The 20,597-nt window shown below is 39.0% G+C and overlaps 1 protein-coding gene across 3 annotated transcripts in view; it reads right to left on the minus strand.

The window, feature by feature from the left end:
• Positions 1 to 20,597, minus strand: part of PXDN (peroxidasin) — a 107,070-nt gene that overhangs the window by 33,750 nt on the left and 52,723 nt on the right. For all 3 annotated transcript variants that reach the window (XM_058177772.1, XM_058177763.1, XM_058177780.1), the window contains 8 exons: positions 16,299 to 16,370; positions 14,580 to 14,749; positions 12,859 to 12,976; positions 12,533 to 12,702; positions 11,062 to 11,334; positions 10,347 to 10,463; positions 4,024 to 4,182; positions 2,793 to 2,905 (listed from right to left, as the gene is read on the minus strand). In XM_058177772.1, the coding sequence (XP_058033755.1) occupies positions 2,793 to 2,905; positions 4,024 to 4,182; positions 10,347 to 10,463; positions 11,062 to 11,334; positions 12,533 to 12,702; positions 12,859 to 12,976; positions 14,580 to 14,749; positions 16,299 to 16,370 (1,192 nt within the window). The remainder of the gene's footprint in view (positions 1 to 2,792; positions 2,906 to 4,023; positions 4,183 to 10,346; positions 10,464 to 11,061; positions 11,335 to 12,532; positions 12,703 to 12,858; positions 12,977 to 14,579; positions 14,750 to 16,298; positions 16,371 to 20,597) is intronic.

Genomic DNA, 20,597 nt, shown 5'->3' on the forward strand with positions numbered 1-20,597 from the left:
CCACCAAGAGAAGGAAGGACTAGGGCACACAGGCGCGCACACACACGCCCAGCTTCTGAAGCACGGAGGGAGAAGAAAGAATGAAAGAAGGGGAGGAACGGCCCCTCCTTTCTCTCTCTCTCTCTTCCCACGGGAAAACGCTTTTCGCTATGGGGAGAGGAGGAGGGAGGGAGGAGGTTGGCTTATTCAACCCTTCCCGGCTAGCCATCCAGCCCTTCCCAGGAGAAGGCGAGGAGTTTTGGGCGAGCGACCTTTTGCTAGAAAGCGCAGCTGCTGCCCCAACACCACCAGTTGGGCCGCGAGCCACCCCAAAGGCCAGAAGAAAGGTCATTCCATCGAGTAATGGAGCGGGCTCCTTCCTCTCCCTTACCCATGCTGTGCGAGCCCGGCTGGGCTGCAACCCCGCCGCCGCCGCTCCTTCCTCAGCCTCCCGGGGCTCGCGCTCAGCAGCCGCCAAGCTCAGGCCGACTCGGCAGCTCCCCATCAGCACTCGCACGGTGCGATTCGGGCAGGAGGAGTCGGGCTCGCTCCGTGGCGGTGGCGGCGGCGGCGGCGGTGGCGGGCGGAGGCGCCACCGCCACAGAGCGAGCCCGACCTCCTGCCCGAATCGCGCGTGCGAGTGCTGATGGGGAGCTGCCGAGTCCGGCCTGAGCTTGGCGGCTGCTAGAGCGCGAGGCCCGGGAGGCTGAGGAAGGAGCGGCGGCGGGGTTGCAGCCCAGCCGGCTCGCATAGCATGGGTAAGGCGGAGAGGAAGGAGCCTTCGCCCATTACTCGATGGAATGACCTTTCTTCTGGCCTTTGGGTGGCTCTCGCGGCGAAGCTCGCGGTCGGGAAACCTCCTCCTCAGCCGAGAAGGCTGGCGGCCCCTGCCCAGCCCTCTCACTGCACCACCAGGGCTTCCCCGCGCCAATGCACAGCCCGCCAAGTTTGCGCCGTCTGCCCACCAGACACGGGAATGGGGGCCGGCCTGGGGGCGACAAATCCCGCGAGACCTCGGCGGGCCCGCTCCCCGTCCCTCCCATGGGAGTCCGTTCGGTACCCCCTCCTGTGCGGGGTTCCCGAAGACGTAGACTCGAGTATAAGCCGAGGGGGCGGTTTTCAGCACAAAAAACGTGCTGGAAAACTCGGCTTATACTCGAGTATATACGGTAAGTTTGGACTCAACTTTGAGAGTTTACAAACAGCCTCAAAAGTTGCTGAAAACTTACATTTGACTTTCTGGTTATTAACTTATGCAGATCTGGCCTGAGAAAAGTTGATTTAACTTTTGAAATACAAGTTCACCTTAGCTTTACACATTTATACTTTGGCTATTTGAGAGATATTGTAGGTAGTCTTCGACTTATGGCCACGATTGGAACCTGAATCTCGGACCTTGTGATTAAGTGATTAAGAAAAAATTGTTTGCTCACTGACCACAATCCAGCACTCTCTGTTTTAATTGTTAAGCAATCTCTTGGGTCATTAAGTGGAGAGAGCAAAAGATCTGTCTGTTGGGAGATTTCAGTTTCACATGGAGCTGAAATCCTACTGGCAGGCAGCCCCTTTCACTTTCAAATGTTTCTCCAGTACACCAAAAGATTTCAGTCGTCGTCCCTGCCCCATGTAATTCAGGATTTCAGCTCTGTTCTTGCAGCCCACTGAGGGATTTCACTTCCCTTCCGTGCTTGGAGGGGAAATCCTTTGGCGGGCTTCAAGAACAGAGCTGGAATCTTCAAAAATTTAGGCGAATGGAGCTGAAATCCTAAAAATTCTAGTTCTGTTCCTTCGGCCCACTAAAGGATTTCAGCTCCTCTCTGTGCACAGAGATGAAATCTTTTAGGGAGTTGAGGAAAGATTCCAGCTTCACTCCATCCCCTCTGCTTGTAAGGTCCTTGGCAATAAATTTGAGCTAGTTGCCAAACAACCAAAATGTAACCATGGGGAGAGGGGAATGGCAAGTTTTATGGTAACTGGAAGCACCGTTTCCAAGGCTATCATAATCTAGGACTATCTGTACATAATTTGAAAGGCATATATGCTTTGTGTAGAAAAACAATGCCTTCAAGCTTTCCATCACAATCACCATAGAATAAAAACCTGTATTTTAATGTTGTATTTATTTGAACAGGTTTTTTTTTCAGATCAACCTGGGAATACACACAGTGTTTCCTAATGCTTTACTGAAATTTAACAGAATTGTGTATATCCTGTGAATGCAGGCAATCCTTGACTTACAACCATTCATTGCTGACTGTCTATAGATACAATAGGTCTGAAAAGTGACTTATGATCGTTTTTCACACAACAGTTGCAGCATCTCCATAGCCATGTGATCAAAATCCGGATGCTTGGTAACTGGCTCATAGTTTTCATGGTTGCAGTATCCCGGGGTCATGTGATCAGTCTTTGTGACTTTCTGACAAGCAAAGTCAATGGGGAAGCCAGATTCACTTAAAAACTGTGTTACTAACTTAGCTGCAATGATTCACTTAACAATTGTGGCAAGAAAGGTCATAAAATGGGGCAAAACTCACTTAACTGTCTGACTTAGCAACAGAAATTTTGGGCTCAATTATAGTCATAGTTGAGGAATACCTGTAATTGGAAGGAATTAGATTTTCAGTGTAACACTTTAAACACTTATCAAAGTAGCCTATTAATTAAAATCTCACTGCCTTTTGAATAGCCTCTACAATAGGTGGTTTCAGACAAAGGAAAGGTAAGATGTTACATAGAGAAGAAGCAAACATATTCTTTTTACAGTCTGAACTCTGCAGGAAGTTAGGAAATATGAAACTGGCATGCAGTACCTTATTCCATGTTATTACTGGCTCTGGCTCTCCATGAGAACTGCATGGAACCTGTACATTTGTACCCACTTCCACTGTCATGTCACTTGGAACATTAGCAAACACAGGAGTTACTAAAATAAAGATTCCCAGAAGGAAATATCAAGCTGATAAAATTTTTTAAATAAACAATTTTTATTCAAATCATAATTGCCTAGTTTTCAGTCTAACAACATCATTCTATTAATATATAGTGCAGAATATAATTTACCTAAAATTAAGGATTGAATAAATTTCTTTTAGCTCTATTGACTGAATAATAATTATATTTTATAATTATATACAACGGGAACCTGAGTTCATTCCAAAGACTTGATTCAGGATAAAAACTTCTTAAATTAGTTTCTTAGCCATTTTTTTCAACTCTTCATGCTAACATTCCTTTCCTAGTACAAGGACTAATGCATTGTTATGCTTTAACAGCTATGAAGTTCCTATTTTTCCCACATATAATCTTCTCTGCTCCTCAGCTCTCTATCCACCCAGTAATAGCTGCATTTTGGATTTCAGCTAAGTTTTATTTAAACATGCAATTAGTAAAGATATCATTACTGTATTCAGAAGGAAGCTTGGGGACCTGGCTCAGATCAGAGTACTAATAAAAAATTTATGGGGGTGAGATATTAACCCTCTTGTTTCCCCTCCACAATTGTCCTCATCCATTTTAGGGAACCTTTCCTAGAGCATATTTAGTTTAGTCAATTCATTTCAGTAAACAAAATACTGATTTTTGTTTGTAAGAAAACAATGAATAGAATAGAATTCTTTATTGGCCAAATGTGATTGGAGTTAATCTTCAGTGCATAAACTCTCAGTGTACATAAAAGCTATAAGTGATAAATCATGATCATAGTCATCATAAAAATACATTCATCATAAATCATAAAATACAACACTTAGTGATAGTCATGGGATACTAAGTCTAGTTGTACAACACAATCTAGTTGTACAACAAATTAAGAAAAAATCATGTGCTAGATCTTTGAAACAATTGAACTATCACACAGTCAACATAGTTACAGTATGGAAAATATAAGTAAGCCACAGAAAGCGAAGATTAAAAGGACTTTTTAAAATAGAATTACATCACTGCCCTAGCAAAAGAGGAGGAAACATTTAAAAACAGTGTAAAATTTAAATACTCAAAAACGTAAAGAAATAATTGCATGCAAATTGGCTTATGCAAGCTTACCTCTTGGCTGTACGCTCAGATGGACAGCAACTCTTTGAGATCCTACAATGTTGACAGCTTGACATTCATATTGTCCTTGATCATGTAAAGCCACTGCAGAAATCCTCAGCGTTCCAGAAGACAAAACTAAGTGTCTTCTATCTACAGACAGCTGACTACCTGAAAGAAGAATTTTTAGAATGAAATCATGAACTGCTCATTCAACAGACAGACATACTCGTGTTCGTATTCTTTTGCTTACAATAAAGGAAGAGGAAGAAAGAAAACAATTAAAAGGTAATGGAAAAAAGTTCTATTAATATTCACAAGACTTTAAGTTTTCTGCAAGGATATTGGAGGAAAAGACCTCCAATGTTCCCTAGTAACATTCAATTACTTTCTGAGAAAGGTACCAGCAATTTTTTCACTGGAGAAATCAACCTGGGATTATGTCCTCTATGTTCCCATGCCCCAGTAAATGATGCATCCAACCCATTCAAGACCGTTCACATACCAAACCTAATTCCATCAATAAAGATCACTGACTAGGCAAAAGCCAACTAATTCTCCTAAAACCTGTTAAATTTTAAGCAGGAAGCTATGGTTCTGAGAACAATAAGTCAGCTTCCTAATGGCCTAAAGGATTCTCTTTACTTTCAGAAAACTTATCCCACTAATGCTATATAGCAAGGGGAAGTTTTCTTGGCCAACTTCTTTATTACTTCTAATAAAGACATAGCAGATAGAGAATCCTGCCTCCAAGTGGAGATTTCTGACCTTGTAAATAGCCACAGCTGAATCGCAGTGCTCCAAGGACACAAGGATTTTCCCCATATTCCATAAGAGATAAGTAGGAAGCTTGTGAAGATTGGCCTACAAAGCCCTCTCTTTATCTCAACTGGAAGAGATGCACGCAGAGAGAAGCTGCTGTTCATCTCAAGGACTTATCTTAAACTCCAGAGAACGGTTGGGAGCTGGCAGAATTTCTGAAAACATTGTACATTTCAAACATCCAAGAATAAAGACAACTGGAAAGTCTGTAAAACAGCTGAAAACTGACATGGCTGACAAGAAAGAGATTAAGAATTTCTTTTCCCCATCTTCTCCATGTCACTAGTAGATCTAAAACAGTTATAACCCCAAGTGAATATCTTCCTCCTCTATTTACTTTCAAATATTTTCTGAAGAAGGTGTTATCAATACAATCTTTCTCTCCCTCTCTCTTTCATACAGATATACCAGTTGTAAAATGCTCCCGGTTCGGACCGGCTCGCCTGATCCGGTAGCGATGGCGGTTGGTGGTTCAGAGAACCGGTAGCAAAAATCTCTGCCCTGCCCACTGCCCCTGCTGAGCCGCGCCATCATCAGAGGTTTGTTTGCTTTTTACTTTTAAAAGCATCTTTTCTTCAGCTGAAAAAATGCCTTTAAAAGTAAAAAAAAAGCCTTCGATGATCACATGGCTCAGCTGGGATTATCAGAACCCTTTAAAAGTTTTTTTTTAACAACCTCTTCAGCCGAAGAGGTTGTAAAAAAAAAGGTTTTAAAAGGCTCCTCTGGCGATCCCAGCTGAGTTGCTTCATCACCAGAACCTTAAAAAACATGTTTTCTACAAGCTCTTCGGCCGAAGAGGTTGTTAAAACAATCCTTTTAAGAGGTTCTGGCGATAAGGCAACTTCAGCTGGGATTGTTGTTTTAAAACCTTTTTTTCCTCTGGCGACCCCAGCTTAGTTGCCTCATCATTGCAGGCTTTTAAAATCACTTTTTTAACAACCTCTTACAAGAGCCCCCTCCTCACTTACCTAATTACTGTTCCTTTCGGGCTCGCTAAGCCTTGCAATCAGTTGCATCAGCTAGCAACTGAATCTGCCTGCCTGCAATTCATTTCCTCGGTGAGCAACTCAATCTGCCTGTCTCCAATTGGGGTGGGGCTTTAAAAATAATTAATTGGGGTTTTTTAAAGGAGTTGGTTTTTTTAGACAGCAATTTAAAGTTAATCAAGTTTTAAATTTAGCTGCTTTTATCTAAAACAGGGGTCTCCAACCTTAGTAACTTTAAGGCTGTGGACTTCAACTCCCAGAGTTCCTCAGCTCCGGGAGTTGAAGTTTACAAACCTTAAAGTTACTAAGGTTGGAGACCCCTGATCTAAAAAATATAAATAAAATAAATAATAAAATAAAATATTTGTGCAGCTTTCTGAGATTGGGTGTGTTTCTGTAGTGTTTCACTCTTAACTACCCAAACACACAAAATCTCACAAAGCTGTATGTGGCATTTTGTGTATGTGAGTCAGATGTGTTGTGTTGTACATGTGTAAAGTGTGAAAGTTGGTTTTTGAGCTTTTTGTGGCTGTGTGAGGTTTCTGCTTGTTGCAGGGGCCATTTTGGGTGAACTGCAGCTGCTTTTAAATTGTGTGCGAGTCAGTTGTGTTATGTGGGTGTAAAGTCTGAAAGTTGGTTTTTGGTGCCTCTTATTGTTTTGTATACTTTGTTTATTATTTTTATTATTTATTGTTATTGGCCACGCCCACCCAGTCATCTGACCACCAAGCCACGCCCACCAATTAAGCCACGCCCACAGAACCATACACACACACACACAAATTATGATATTCTTTTCCTACAATATATTGCACATATATAATATAGACTGATGGTTATCACATCAACCAGTGATAAATCAATCAAGGCATCTGAGTTGTGGGGAGGATGGGTGGGTGTGGATGTGGATGTGTCCCAAAAGTGGCAGAGTAATTCTAATTAGCCTAGAGCTCGAAGTTTGAATAATTGTTCTCTGCCAATACAATAGGTTGGTGAAAAAAACAACAGGATCTTCAGCAGTGGTGAAATCCAAAATTTTTCCTACCGGTTCTGTGGGCATGGCTTGGTGGTCATGTGACTGGGTGGGCATGGCCAACTTGACTTCACTCACGTCACTCACTGTTAGAGCCAGGAGCTGCACATTCTGAAGCACATTCTGCCCTTCTGAAGCCCCCAACGCTTTGAGTTTCCCTCCGCCATCTGGCTTGACTGCCCAAGCGAACCTTGGCGCCTTCTCTTGCCCCGCTCTCCATCCTAGAGGGCTGCACATCCTACCCCCCGCCAATCCTCTGTACAAACCGCCCGACCCATTTCTGCAAAGGCAGAGCTCCCTCCTTGCAGGGCGATCCAAAGAGGGGAGGGGGATGCTGCAGAAAAGGCCACCTTCCAGTGGTGAAATCCACATTTTTTTACTACTGGTTCTGTGGGCGTGCCTTGGTGGGCGTGGTGTGCCTTGGTGGGTGTGGCATGGCTTGGTGGGCGTGGCAGGGAAAGGATACTGTAAAATCTCCATTCCCACCCCACTCCAGGGGAAGGATACTGTAAAATCTCCATTCCCTCCTCACTCCTGGAGAAAGGATATTGCAAAATCTCCATTCCCACCCCACTCTGGGGCCAGCCAGAGGTGGTATTTGCTGGTTCTCCGAACTGCTCAAAATTTCCGTCAGAACCTGTCAGAACCTGCTGGATTTCACCCCTGATCTTCACCCATCTTCAGTTGATCAGCCACCCCTGATCAACTAATCGTGAGATATAACATCTTTTTAGGCATTCCCACCTCAGGTAAGAGATTAGCTATACATCCTGGGACAGTAAGAACAGCTTTCAAATTTTATTTGTACTATTTCCGTGGTATTATTTAGAATAGAATAGAGTTTTATTGGCCAAGTGTGATTGGACACACAAGGAATTTGTCTTGGTGCATATGCTCTCAGTGTACATAAAAGAAAAGATACGTTCATCAAGGTACAACATTTACAACACAATTGATGATCAATATATCAATATAAATCATAAGGATTGCCAGCAACAAGTTATAGTCATACAGTCATAAGTGGAAAGAGATTGGTGATGGGAACTATGAAACGATTAATAGTAGTGCAGATTCAGTAAATAGTCTGACAGTGTTGAGGGAATTATTTGTTTAGCAGAGTGATGGCCTTCGGGAAAAAACTGTTCTTGTGTCTAGTTGTTCTGGTGTGCAGTGCTCTATAGCGTCGTTTTGAGGGTAGGAGTTGAAACAGTTTATGTCCAGGATGCGAGATCTGCAAATATTTTCACGGCCCTCTTCTTGATTCGTGCAGTATGCAGGTCCTCAATGGAAGGCAAGTTGGTAGCAATTATTTTTTCTGCAGTTCTAATTATCCTCTGAAGTCTGTGTTTTTCTTGTTGGGTTGCAGAACCGAACCAGACAGTTATAGAGGTGCAAATGACAGACTCAATAATTCCTCTGTAGAATTGGATCAGCAGCTCCTTGGGCAGTTTGAGCTTACTGAGTTGGCGCAGAAAGAACATTCTTTGTTGTCCTTTTTAATGATGTTTTGATGTTAGCTGTCCATTTGAGATCTTGCGATATGATAGAACCCAGAAATTTGAAGGTTTCTACTGTTGATACTGTGTTGTCAAGTATTGTGAGAGGTGGAAGTATGGAAGGGTTTTTCCTAAAGTCTACCACCATTTCTACGGTTTTGAGTGTGTTCAGTTCCAGATTGTTTTGGTTGCACCACAAGGCTAGTCGTTCGACCTCTCGTCTATATGCGGATTCGTCATTGTCTCGAATGAGACCAATCACTGTTGTGTCATCTGCGAACTTCAGTAGCTTAACAAATGGATCATTGGAGATGCAGTCATTGGTATACAGAGAGAAGAGAAGTGGGGAGAGCACACAGCCTTGGGGGGGCCCTGTGCTAATTGTACAGGTATTTGATGTGATCTTGCTTAGCTTCACCTGCTGCTTCCTGTTTGTTAGGAAGCTTGTGATCCACTTACAAGTCTGTTCCGTACCTGTAGCTGGTTTAGCTTAGTTAGAAGAATGTCTGGAATGATGGTATTGAATGCTGAACTAAAGTCTACAAAAAGGACCCTTGCATAGGTCTTTGGAGACTCAAGATGTTGTAGGATGTAGTGCAGAGCCATATTAACAGCATCATCTGTTGATCTATTTGCTCGGTATGCAAATTGCAAGGGGTCTAAGAGCAGATTCGTGATGGTTTTCAGGTAGGAAAGCACTAGCCTTTCAAAGGTTTTCATGACTACAGATGTTAGAGCAACTGGTCTGTAGTCATTCAGTTCCTTGATGGTGGGCTTCTTCGGCACTGGGATGATGGTAGAGCGTTTGAAGCAAGAAGGAACATAGCACATCTCTAGTGATTTATTGAAAATATGGGTGAAGATGGGGGCCAATTGGTCAGCACAGACTTTTAAGCAAGAAGGAGTTATCTTGTCTGGGCCTGGAGCTTTTCCTGGCTTTTGTCTGTGAAATAGGTCCTGCACTTCCTTTTCTGTGATCACTAGGGGTTGTGAACCCAATGAAATGGGGTCAGTTGTAGGAGGCAATTTGTGACACAAATTCCCACCTGGACTCCTTATAAGATCAGAAATAAGTATTTGGGCTTAAAAAAAATTTTTAAAGTATATTTTAAGAGAGTGGCAGGGATCATCCTGTTCCTGAAGAAAAAGAAGTGTCTAATATTAAAATATCATTATGCTGCCTGAGACACACAACATGTTTCCCTTCTCACTTCAAGGTACTTACAGGTCCTTTGAAATCTAGATTTTCTATTCATATTTTTACTCCAAACCATGATTTTGCATTTTTTATAAATGGGCAGGAGATTTTTCCCACCCAGGATTCATGCTCTTCTGAGCTAGACCAGAGTATCATCTGCATATGAGAGGATGGGTATCCTCTAGTTTCCTGACTTGTGAGCATGAAATTCAGGTTTGTTGAAAATTGATGCCATCAAATTAATAACATGGATATATATATATTGCCAAGAATCCGTGCAAAGTAAGCAATACATACAGTACTTAAATAAAATCTATTTCGCACGCAGCATAATGTAGCACATAAGTGTTAGTAAACTGAGACACAATTAAAAGCTGCATGTGTTCATTTTTCTTCTATTCATTTCAGAAATTGTCATGGTTAACAGAAGATAGGAACAAAATGTGTGATAAAGAGACCATGTGGAACAATCTTGGAGAAAACCAGTTCATCCCATAAAGTAAATGTAGTGGACAGCAATATTTTCCTGAGCAAAATGTGGGATTCCAAAGGTTCTTCAAAGACTTCAAAAGAGATGCAAACCTCTGAATCTCCCTTAGTAATCAGTCTCTCACTTACTCACTGTTATTAATAGTGAATATTTTGGTTAGATTAAGTCACACCAAACTAATAGCAATAGCAGAGAAAATAAATATTCACAACTTTGTTCTATCAGAGAAATCACTTCAACATTTCCATGCTGTGATAACCTATTCTATAGTTTTCTGAGTCTCGTGTTTTATTGAAATCTAAATTCTGACCTCCTTTAGTCCATGCAATGACTGGTTGTGGATATCCTTGTGCCTCACAAGAAAAATCGACAGTCTGTCCTTCAATCACGCTTCTGTCTTGAGGGGTCACAGTAAACTGAGGTACAGCTGTGTAAAAGGGAGACAAATAATTAAAGCAGTTTAATCTATATATACACAAACATATTTTGTTTTGTATTCTTTGAACTATGGAGTGAGAACCACTTCCATTACAGATCTTTGGTACCTGGCTAAACACCTGGCTAAACACATGCAACCATCCACGATTATTAGACCACTTGGGACTTTGGATGAAAAATAAATGAAAACAAAAATCCAAAGTAAAGGTGTGACTCAAAAAAGTAGAACTCTTCTCTGGATTCATAATACTTTGCTTTCTTTCCTTTTTTTCAAGTCAAATTATATTATAAAGAAAACAATATAATCACAACCAGCTTAACAGCCCACACAGATAATATACAAAATATATTTGTAAGATAATAACAATACGTGAAATACTTATCAAACACTCAAAGAAGCATTAGGACATTATCAAAGCTGTCAATATGCAATTCTACTTTCCAAATATTAGCTGATTAATATGGGATTGCACTGGAAATACAAACTCCATTTGGGGAAAATCCTGTTTGTATCCTTTAAAAATTTTAAATGATCTACAGGTTGGAATAAACTTCAAACCCAAATCACCTTTTAAAGTACTGCCTACCTTGCACAATAATGAAGGCAGTCGCATGGATGCTATCGAGACTGTTGGTTGCGAAGCAGGTATATTCGCCACCCTCTTCCTGCTCCACGTTCTGGATATAAAGCCCTCCTGATGGAGTGATGGTGATCCGTGGATCATTCGGCAGAGGTGTCCTGTCACCTTTTGTCCATGTGATACGTGGTTGGGGGTGCCCAGTTGCACTACATTCCAGGGTGACACTCTCTCCAACCAGAACTTCTGTGTTTTGTGGATGAATCACAAAACTTGGCCGAGCTGTTTAAAAAGAGAGCATGCCTATAATACTTTCCATTGACATAATATTTCTCAAACTTAGGATGGCTGGGGAATTCTGGGAGTTGAAGTCCACACTTCTTAAAAGTTCCCAAGGTTAGGAAACTGCATGAGTACAATTATTTTTGCCACATTAAACAAAGCATCAAAAAAAGGAAATGTTTTTAAATAACAACTGCATTTGCTACAACATTATGGAATGCATCTTAGGTTTGCTTATCATGTACAAAGAACTCAGCAGTGTGATATACTTAGGCAGAAGAAATAAGATTATCTCTTACTACTATTACAATTTTCTCTAAAAGTATTCTTATGTAGCTGACTCAAATCCAGTAAAGGTAATATAACAATAAAAAGAAAAAGAGAACTTATCTCACAATTAAAGCAAAGGTATTTGTTTCATCTTGTTATCTTAATTTAATTGGTCCTAAGTATTATGGAAGGGATGCGGTGGCTTAGGCGCTGAGGTGTTGATCGAAAGGTCGGCAGTTCAGCGGTTCAAATCCCTAGTGCCGCATGATGGGGTGAGCTCCCGTTACTTGTCCCAGCTTCTGCCAACCTAGCAGTTTGAAAGCACGTAAAAAATGCAAGTAGAAAAATAGGGACCACCTTTGGTTGGAAGGTAACAGTGTTCTGTGCACCTTTGGCGTTTAGTCATGCTGGCCACATGACCACGGAGACGTCTTCTGATAGAAGACTGGGTCTTCGGCTTTGAAACGGAGATGAGCACCGCCCCCTAGAGTTGGGAACGACTAGCACGTATGTGTGAGGGAAACCTTTACCTCTTAAATATTATAGGGGTTTTATGATTCATAAGGACATTATAGTAAAATATCTTTTTTGCTATGGTATTTTGAAATATCTTACAATTTATCTGTAGGCCTATTATACTAGCACATACAATGCCAGGATAGTGTAGTGACTAAGGTGCTTAGATAGAAACTGGGAGTCTGTGTTCCAATCTTCCCTTGGGCATGAAAACCATCTGGCTGACTCAGGATAGTCACTTTCTCCCTGCATAATCCAACCTCACGGTTTGTTATGCGAAAAAAAATATGTAAAAAAAAAAGGTGGGAGAAAAATCTAAATAAATGCAGAAGTAGCAAATAGCTCTCTTGAACAGGAAAGACAGATTTTTTTTTCTTTTTAAAAAAAGGTTGGCATTACTAAATCTTCCTACCTGGCGAACCAAAGTAGCGCAGAGTCACTTCTTGAGTTTTAACTTCTCCGGCTATATTTTTTGCCATGCATTGGTAAATGCCTTGATCTGTCTCTTGTGTATTCTGAATCATTAAAGTCCCATCATCAAGCAAGTTTAATCGAGAATCTGCTTTCATACTGAGTTCATTACTACAGAGAAAGAAACGTAGGAATAGCATTACCACTTTTCAATAACGAATATGTTCAAACCGAGAAAAAAAGGTGAAAATAGTTTTGTTCAGAAGGCACCACGCAAATACAGTATCAGAACCATTGTTTTACACAGTCTTTTTAAAACAATCTTACTTGTTGCGAAGCCAAATGATTTCTGGTTTGGGATTTCCTTCAGCTCTGCAAGTGAAGTAGACGGTATTCCCTGAGGTTACGTCCACATCCTGAGGCTCTGATGTAATTCTTGGCCTTTCTGGATTTATCAACAAAGCATATGAAAAGAAAGCTCTATAAAATCGGAATTTAAAAGCAGTTTAGTTCTTAATTTTAAAATAGGATATAAATCACTGTTTCTCATTGGTGTGATAATTAATATAAACATTGGAATTTGCCAATTTATACAATTCCATAGAAAAGTGTCCAATTACCCAATTTTAGATTTTCTGTAATCTTTGAATATTATCAGAGCTTCTGGCCCTAGATGAGTACTTAGCATTATAGAATAAATCATAATTTGATGATTAAAATAACAAAGAAGATTATAATATAACTGTATATGATAACGCACCATTTCTTTAGGATTCCTTTTTTTGACATGTCTCTTCATCACATGACACATTGCAACAAAATGTTTATTTTCAGTATTAAAGGATGGAAAAAAGAACCACGCAACAATTCTCGATTTTTTATTACATTATTTTATCTTTAATGATATCACTGCTGAGAAGGAGCTTTTGTACAAGACACAATGGAATATTTTCATCATATAAAAACACTGTTCAGAAGTTGAAAGAGAAAGAGAAAACATCACTCCTCTATCACCAAACTCCAAAAGCAGTCACTTAATACAAAAGTGACAAACTATGTTGCTTGGAATTTTCTCTGCCCTAAGCACTTCTGAATTATTATGACTTTTTAATGTTAAAAGCTACTATCATAGTTGTAAAATGTAGTGTCGTAAACAGATTAAAACACAACCAGAAAACCTCCTCTAGAAAAATGCCTTCCTTTCCAGTACAGCCTTTATACTGGTAGTCCTTGCTTACCAACTGCTGTGACCATTCAAAGTGTAAAAAAAACCCAAGCTTTGCAGCCAGTCCTTGCATTTATGGGCACTGAAGTGTCCTGCAGACTCAGGATTACAACTGCTTACTTCAAAACCAGCTTCTGAGAAGCAGAGTCAAGGTTGACTCAGCCTTCCATCCTTTATAAGGTAGGTAAAATGAGGACCCAGATTGTTGGGGGGGCAATAAGTTGACTTTGTAAATATACAAATAGAATGAGACTATTGCCTTACACACTGTAAGCCGCCCTGAGTCTTCGGAGAAGGGCGGGATATAAATGTAAATAAATAAAAAAAAAATAGAGAAATTGGCAGCAAAATTGTGATCACGTGATGTCTCACTTAACGACTGTGGGGTTTGTTTAACAACTGAATAGGAAGTGATGTTGTAAGCCCATCATGGTCCACTTAGCAACAAAGCTGCTGGTCTCAATTGTGGTCACTAAGCAAAGACTTACCTTGTCCAAAAGACATTCAGTAGTCTTCTTTCCTCTTGTATCAAAAGACTTAATGAGTTGTTGGTTTTTATATTTATTTATTCACACACATACACATGTTATATATGCATAATTTGCATTTTACAGTGAAGACAGGTTCTAAAACAATGGTCTCCAACTGTGGCGACTTTAAGACTTATGGACTTCAGCTCCCAGAATTCCTGGCTGAGGAATTCTGGGAGTTGGGAGTCCACAAACCTTAAACCTTATCAAGGTTGCAGATCCCTGCTCTAAAATATATAATCTCTCTCATAAAACATGGAGAAAGCATATCCATAACTTTAAGGCAATCTCACCACAGTTAAGTTCTTCTGGTGTTATTGTGGCCACAGACCTTCCCTGAATCCTCCTTGGATATTCGCATGTGGCTGCAGCCTGCGCATGACCAGATTCGGCGTATGTTTTTAACAGCTCTGCCAGCCATAATATTTCACAGTCACAGTGAAGTGCATTGGAATCCAGACGTCTGGATAAAACAAGAAATCATCACTGTTTCTACTTAGAAGGCTCAGCACTGTACATGTTTGTTCTAGGACTCTTGTTTAAAAAACTATGAGATGCGGTCATATGATTAACCACATTACAGTACTTCCTAGTCACTGAAGAACAGAAAAACTCAAAAACCAGGACATACAAAATATAGTTACTTTATTGTGTTTGTATGCTGCCAAGTCCCAAAAGACTTACATCAGCTTACAAAACAGATGCATGTGAAAACGGAATCCAATTCCTTTGGTTGTGGTTTTCTTTTCTCAATTAGGATTTGGGATATTAGAAAGCAAAGCCTGTGCCATATTAAAATGTGTGTGTAGGTGGTAAATGCCACCCCAAGGAAAATTTCAGTCACTTTCTAAACTTCAGAAAGGAGAGAAAGAGTTTAGGAGGTGTGCCATCTCTGTTGTGGCACATGCCCTCTGGAATAAAGATCCCCCTGGAGACCATCTGGCTCTCATCAGGATGATGTTCCAGAAGGCTTTGAAAAGCTGGATCTTCTCCAAGGATTTGTATTAGGATGGACGGACCTTGTGGTGGATGTATTAGGCCAGGGGTCTGCAAACTTGGCTCTTTTAAGACTTGTGGACTTCAACTCCCAGAGTCCCTCAGCCAGCAAAGCTGGGAACTCTGGGAGTTGAAGTCCACAAGTCTTAAAAGAGCCAAGTTTGCAGATCCCTGTACCAGGCATATGGTTTGATGTCAAGTGGCCAGATCTCCTTTTGTTTATTCGTCTTTCTGATATCTATTTATTGCGGGCTGCCCAAAGTCTGTCTGGAATCAGGCAGCACCTAAATTGAATTGAATCATACTGAAAAAAAATTAAAAAAATAAAATAATCTCATCCCTACCATTTACATTTCATGATCAGAGCTGTGAAAATCCTACTGAGGCTGAAACGTTCTACCCTACTGAAACCAGACAGTTTTTACCACTGTTTCATGATTAGAAGAGTTTTCTTGTAAAATCAAAACAAAACAAATTTGGAATAAAACTGAAATGCTCCTTCCATTTTTGGAACACTTCCAGCAAATTCAAAATAAGGTTTCAAGGTTGGAAATGTCTTCTTTGTTGAAATATTTTTGAACATATCATCCTAAACAAAACAAAAAAAGGAGAATATGCGTATATGTTATAAACCAGGGATCTCCAACCTTGGCCACTTTAAACCTGGCGGACTTCAACTCCCAGAATTCCCCAGCCAGCAGAGCTGGCTGGGGCATTCTGGGAGTTGAAGTCCTCCAGGCTTAAAGTGACCAAGTTTGGAGACCCCTGTTATAAACAAATGTTGGAAACATGTTTAGAGATATGATGCTTCTGTTAAATCCAACTAGTTTAAATAGTGTAATTGTGAACGCCAGAAAAAGCTGCTTGTTCAGGGGCAACAGAATAAACATGATCAATTCCAAAATTATCAGGAACTTTGACTGAATAATAGATGATAAGGAAAGCAAAAAGTGATGTTTCATAAAACAAATGTTTAAAATGCCAAGTGCAAAGTTTAAAGTTTTTTGTTTACTCACAGTCGTTTCATGGATTCCAAATTACTAAATGTCCCAGGAATTAAATGAGAAATTCTGTTGTTGTGTAAAAATCTGTTAAAAAAATTTAAATGTATTATGAAAAATTCTATCTTCTCCTATAATACTAAAAAAAACCAAGGTCTCTTGTTATATAGTATCACATTCATATAAACAAGGAACCTACCTTCCAGCTTATACTGTTACACTAATAATAAGAATTCCTGATAACCTATTATCATATTATATATATCAGCAGAATGCTATTAATACAAAATAAAAGTGCTGCTTAGTCCAAACTCATGAATGTTTAGTACTGTATTAAATTTTACTAAATTCAATGGGCTTCACCACAAATGTGTAGAGCGCTTTAATTGAGAAAATAACTTTTTTGATGTACAAAGCTACATTACTGATTTTATTCATGTAGTACAGTTAGAACTGTAGCATGTTCTGGTTAATTGTAAACGAGTGTACAGGTAGTCCTTGACTTACAACAGTTGATTTAGTGACTGTTCAAAGTTACAATGCAAACTTTGCAAAGTGCAATGCAAAAAGTGACTTTTGACCATTTTTCACACTTACAACCATTGCAGCATCCCCACGGTCACGTGATCAAGAGTCAGATGCTTGGCAAGTGGTTCATATTTATGCTGGTTGCAGTGTACCAGGATCATGTGATCAACTCTGTGACCTTCTGACAAGCAAAGCCAATGGGGAATCCAGATTCACTTAATAACAACCATGTTTCTAACTTAACAAATGTAATGATTCACTTAACAGGTGTGGCAAGAAAAGTCATAAAATGGGGAAACTCACTTAACAAATGTTTCACTTAGCAACATAAATTTTGGGCTCAATTGTGGTCGCAACTTGAAGACTACCTATATTTATTTATACAGTCAGATCATTAAGGCAAGATTCCTCAAAGAGCAACTGAGTAGAAAGAAGAATTTTAAGATTATATGTGAAAGAATCATAAACCAAAAACTAACTCTGGTTTGTAACATAACTTACAGAATTCTGATTTTGAAATAAGACTAAGTTTTAGCTTAATTTAGGTAAGGTTCATTCCAACATGTTGATTGGAAGAGGCAATCAAGAAAAAATGAACTGTGTGCACTAGTGTATATCTCATAAACAATAAGCCAGAAATCTCCATCAGAATATTGATTGTTTATATGCAAATAAATACTATGATTAATACGTCTTAGCTTGTATTACTTTAACTGGGTACTAATTTGATAGAGTCTACTATTAAGAGTAAAGTAAATCTTAATAGTAGACTCTGTCAAATTAGTAAACTGTAAGATAATGTATAAAATCAATATTATGAGTGATAGAAATTACAGCGTAATAAGGGATAATGGGACAAGAAGGAAATAAATATTATAAGGGGAAATGGGAGAAAATGTAAATATTAGAAGACTACCACTACAAAACAGCTGTAATAAGGGAATATATGTTATGTGTTTTGTGTTTGTTATATTGTGTTGTTTTATAAATAAAAAAAATAATTAAAAGAAAAGAGTAAGGTAAGTCTTGGGCCACAATCATGGATTCATTTAACCAGAGGAACCGAATAGGGTACTTGGTAGTCTGAATAAATTAACACATAAATAAATACAAACAATATAGCTACCCAGATGGTATCATAAGAAAGAAGTAACCAGCCCTGGATGTTTTAAGTGAAACTTTGCAGTTCACATCACTATCCTTCATTTAAGTAAGCATAGATCTAGATCCAAACAGAATAAGGGTTACTGGGGAAAAACTGGAGGACTGAAGATGGTTCAGCGAAAAGCAGACAATTGATGAGATGGCGAGTAGACTATCTCTTTAATAATTCCTCTCAGAACTAAGAGAGGAACTGAGATCAGCCACAAGTGCTCCAGAGAATTGCTCCTCTAGACAAGACCACAAGACATCAGTCTCTGGCAGGTTTAGAGCCCTGGGAGACAATGGAAAACCCATCGTGGTAAAAATGCAGTCATCTCTTTGAAAGGATACTAAATTCACATACTTCCTTTTTAAATCACTTTTGGAAACTGCTTGCTAACAGCTTTTCAGCTATTAGAAACCTTTAGATTGACACATTTTACGTTACTGGTTGAGTTTTCTTTGATTCTTACTTTAGTTTTAAATACAAGTTTAAGGTCTTTAAAAAAATTTTTAATGAACAGCAAAAGAGCAATTAAAACTTTGATTTCAGAAAGTTGCAAACAGTCTAAGCATTCTGATAAATTTGAAATGAAATTTTGGAATTAATTATAAAGAAAGCGTCCTATGGGAAAATGATTTTGTTTTTAACTTTTTTTAAAAAAGTTTTTAAATGTTGGAGATTAGAGGGAACTAGAGGGAAGTAAAGATTATAATTAAAGAAGAAGAATACTTACTCAATTTACAATTACAGAATGAAGTAAAATATTTTAATATAGAACACATTGAAGAATATTTTAGAAGTTAATTTTAATAGCATCTGCCTCTCTGTGGAGAGACTGTGTCTGACAGATGTTATGGAAGAGGAACAAGTTCTACCTGACAAGATTAAAATGGAATTCAAAATAGATTTAAAAATGACAGGTTACAAAAATGACATGGAAAAACATGTTACACTAAACATACAAACGAAACTGTCTGATGTCCTTTTAATTAAAAGGGACACACAAACAACAAACCAAGAGTGTTCTAAATAATTTTCCTTTAATGGGATTTACAAAAGAGGCTTGTTAATAGTTTTGCGGAATTTTGTGAGAAGGGATAAAAAGATCGCAAGTTCTATAATATTATATGGATTATTTATGTAAACTAAAATACAAGAGATTTACTGGGGAGGCTATATTAAAACTACAAATGGACTTTGATAAAATTGACAAGGGCTTTGAGAGAAAGAAAATGTTAGAATTTTATGATATAGGGTTTAATGATTGCTGGGTAGAAGAAAAAATGTGAAGAGTGTTTGTTTGATTATGGTTAATAGGCGGTTTCTTCTGGTGTGAATTTAATGGATATTTTTTTTTATTTATTTTTGTCACAACATTATATACAAGCACATATAATGAAAGAAAATAAATTATAAAGTATTTTGTTGTTTATAGAGGAGCGGAGAACTCTTCTTGTAAAATATTTTTGGACTCGTTCAATTGTATTAATGTCAGAGATGTGGTATGGGTTCCAGACAGGTGAGTTTTATTCAAGAATGGGTCTTGCAAATGTTTTGTATGCTTTGGTTAGTAGTGTAGTGTTTTTGGAAAAGAAGCTACGCAAAATTAGGTTTACAACTCTTAGAGCCTTTTTTGCTATGTAGTTGCAATGGGCTTTGGCACTTAGATCATTTGATATGAAAACTCCAAGGTCTTTTACAGGGTGGGAGTCATCAGTAAGGTAATGTCCATCAAGCTTGTACTTAGTGTTTGGGTTCTTTTTTCCAATATGTAAGACTGAGCATTTGCTGGTTGAGATTCGGAGTTGCCAAGTTTTAGACCAATCGGATACAAAGTCAAGGTCATTTTGAAGGGTAGTAGTGTTGTTGTTGGTGTTAAATAGTTTGACATCGTCAGCAAAGAGAACACAATAATTTGAGATATGGTCACAGAGAACATTTATGTATAGTATGAAGAGTGTTGGTCCAAGAACGCTGCCTTGAGGAATGCCACTATTGACAGGAACAGGATTTGAGAGAGCATTGCCAATTTTGACCACTTGTTGTCTGTTTGATAGGAAAGCAGTTATCCAATTGTGAAGAGGTCCTGAAATGCCGTAGGTTTTTAGTTTTAGGAGAAGTTTATCGTGTACTACTGAGCTTTGCAGAAGTCTATGTAGATTGTATCTATTGCTTTGCCTTGATCAAGATGAGTAGTCCATATGTTTTTACAGTGGAGAAGTTGTAAGTTACATGACAATTTTTTTCTGAAACCAAATTGTTTATTAGAGAGTAGGTTGTTTGTTTCAAGGTGGAGGGAAATGGATTGGTTGATGATAGATTCCATTACTTTACAGGTGACGCAGCATAGAGCTGATTGACTGATTGGGTGTAATTGTTTAACCTACAATCTTTATGTTATTATTTTTGGCATATAAATAAGAGATTCTAATAATATAACCAGAAGTGAGAACTGCTCCCACACTTTTGGCCTACTGAAATGGTGTTAAAACTTGGTTTTACTGGTTGGCTTGGGGTTCTGAGGGGCGCTCACTACAGGAGGTGTTTGACCAGCTGAGGAGGCATCATCCTTGTGCTGTCCATTTCTTAGTCCCATTTTATTGTACAGGGTCAACATTTTTCATAGTCAAATTTTAATT

Source organism: Ahaetulla prasina, chromosome 1 (assembly GCF_028640845.1).
Source record: "Ahaetulla prasina isolate Xishuangbanna chromosome 1, ASM2864084v1, whole genome shotgun sequence".
Taxonomy (NCBI): domain Eukaryota; kingdom Metazoa; phylum Chordata; class Lepidosauria; order Squamata; family Colubridae; genus Ahaetulla; species Ahaetulla prasina.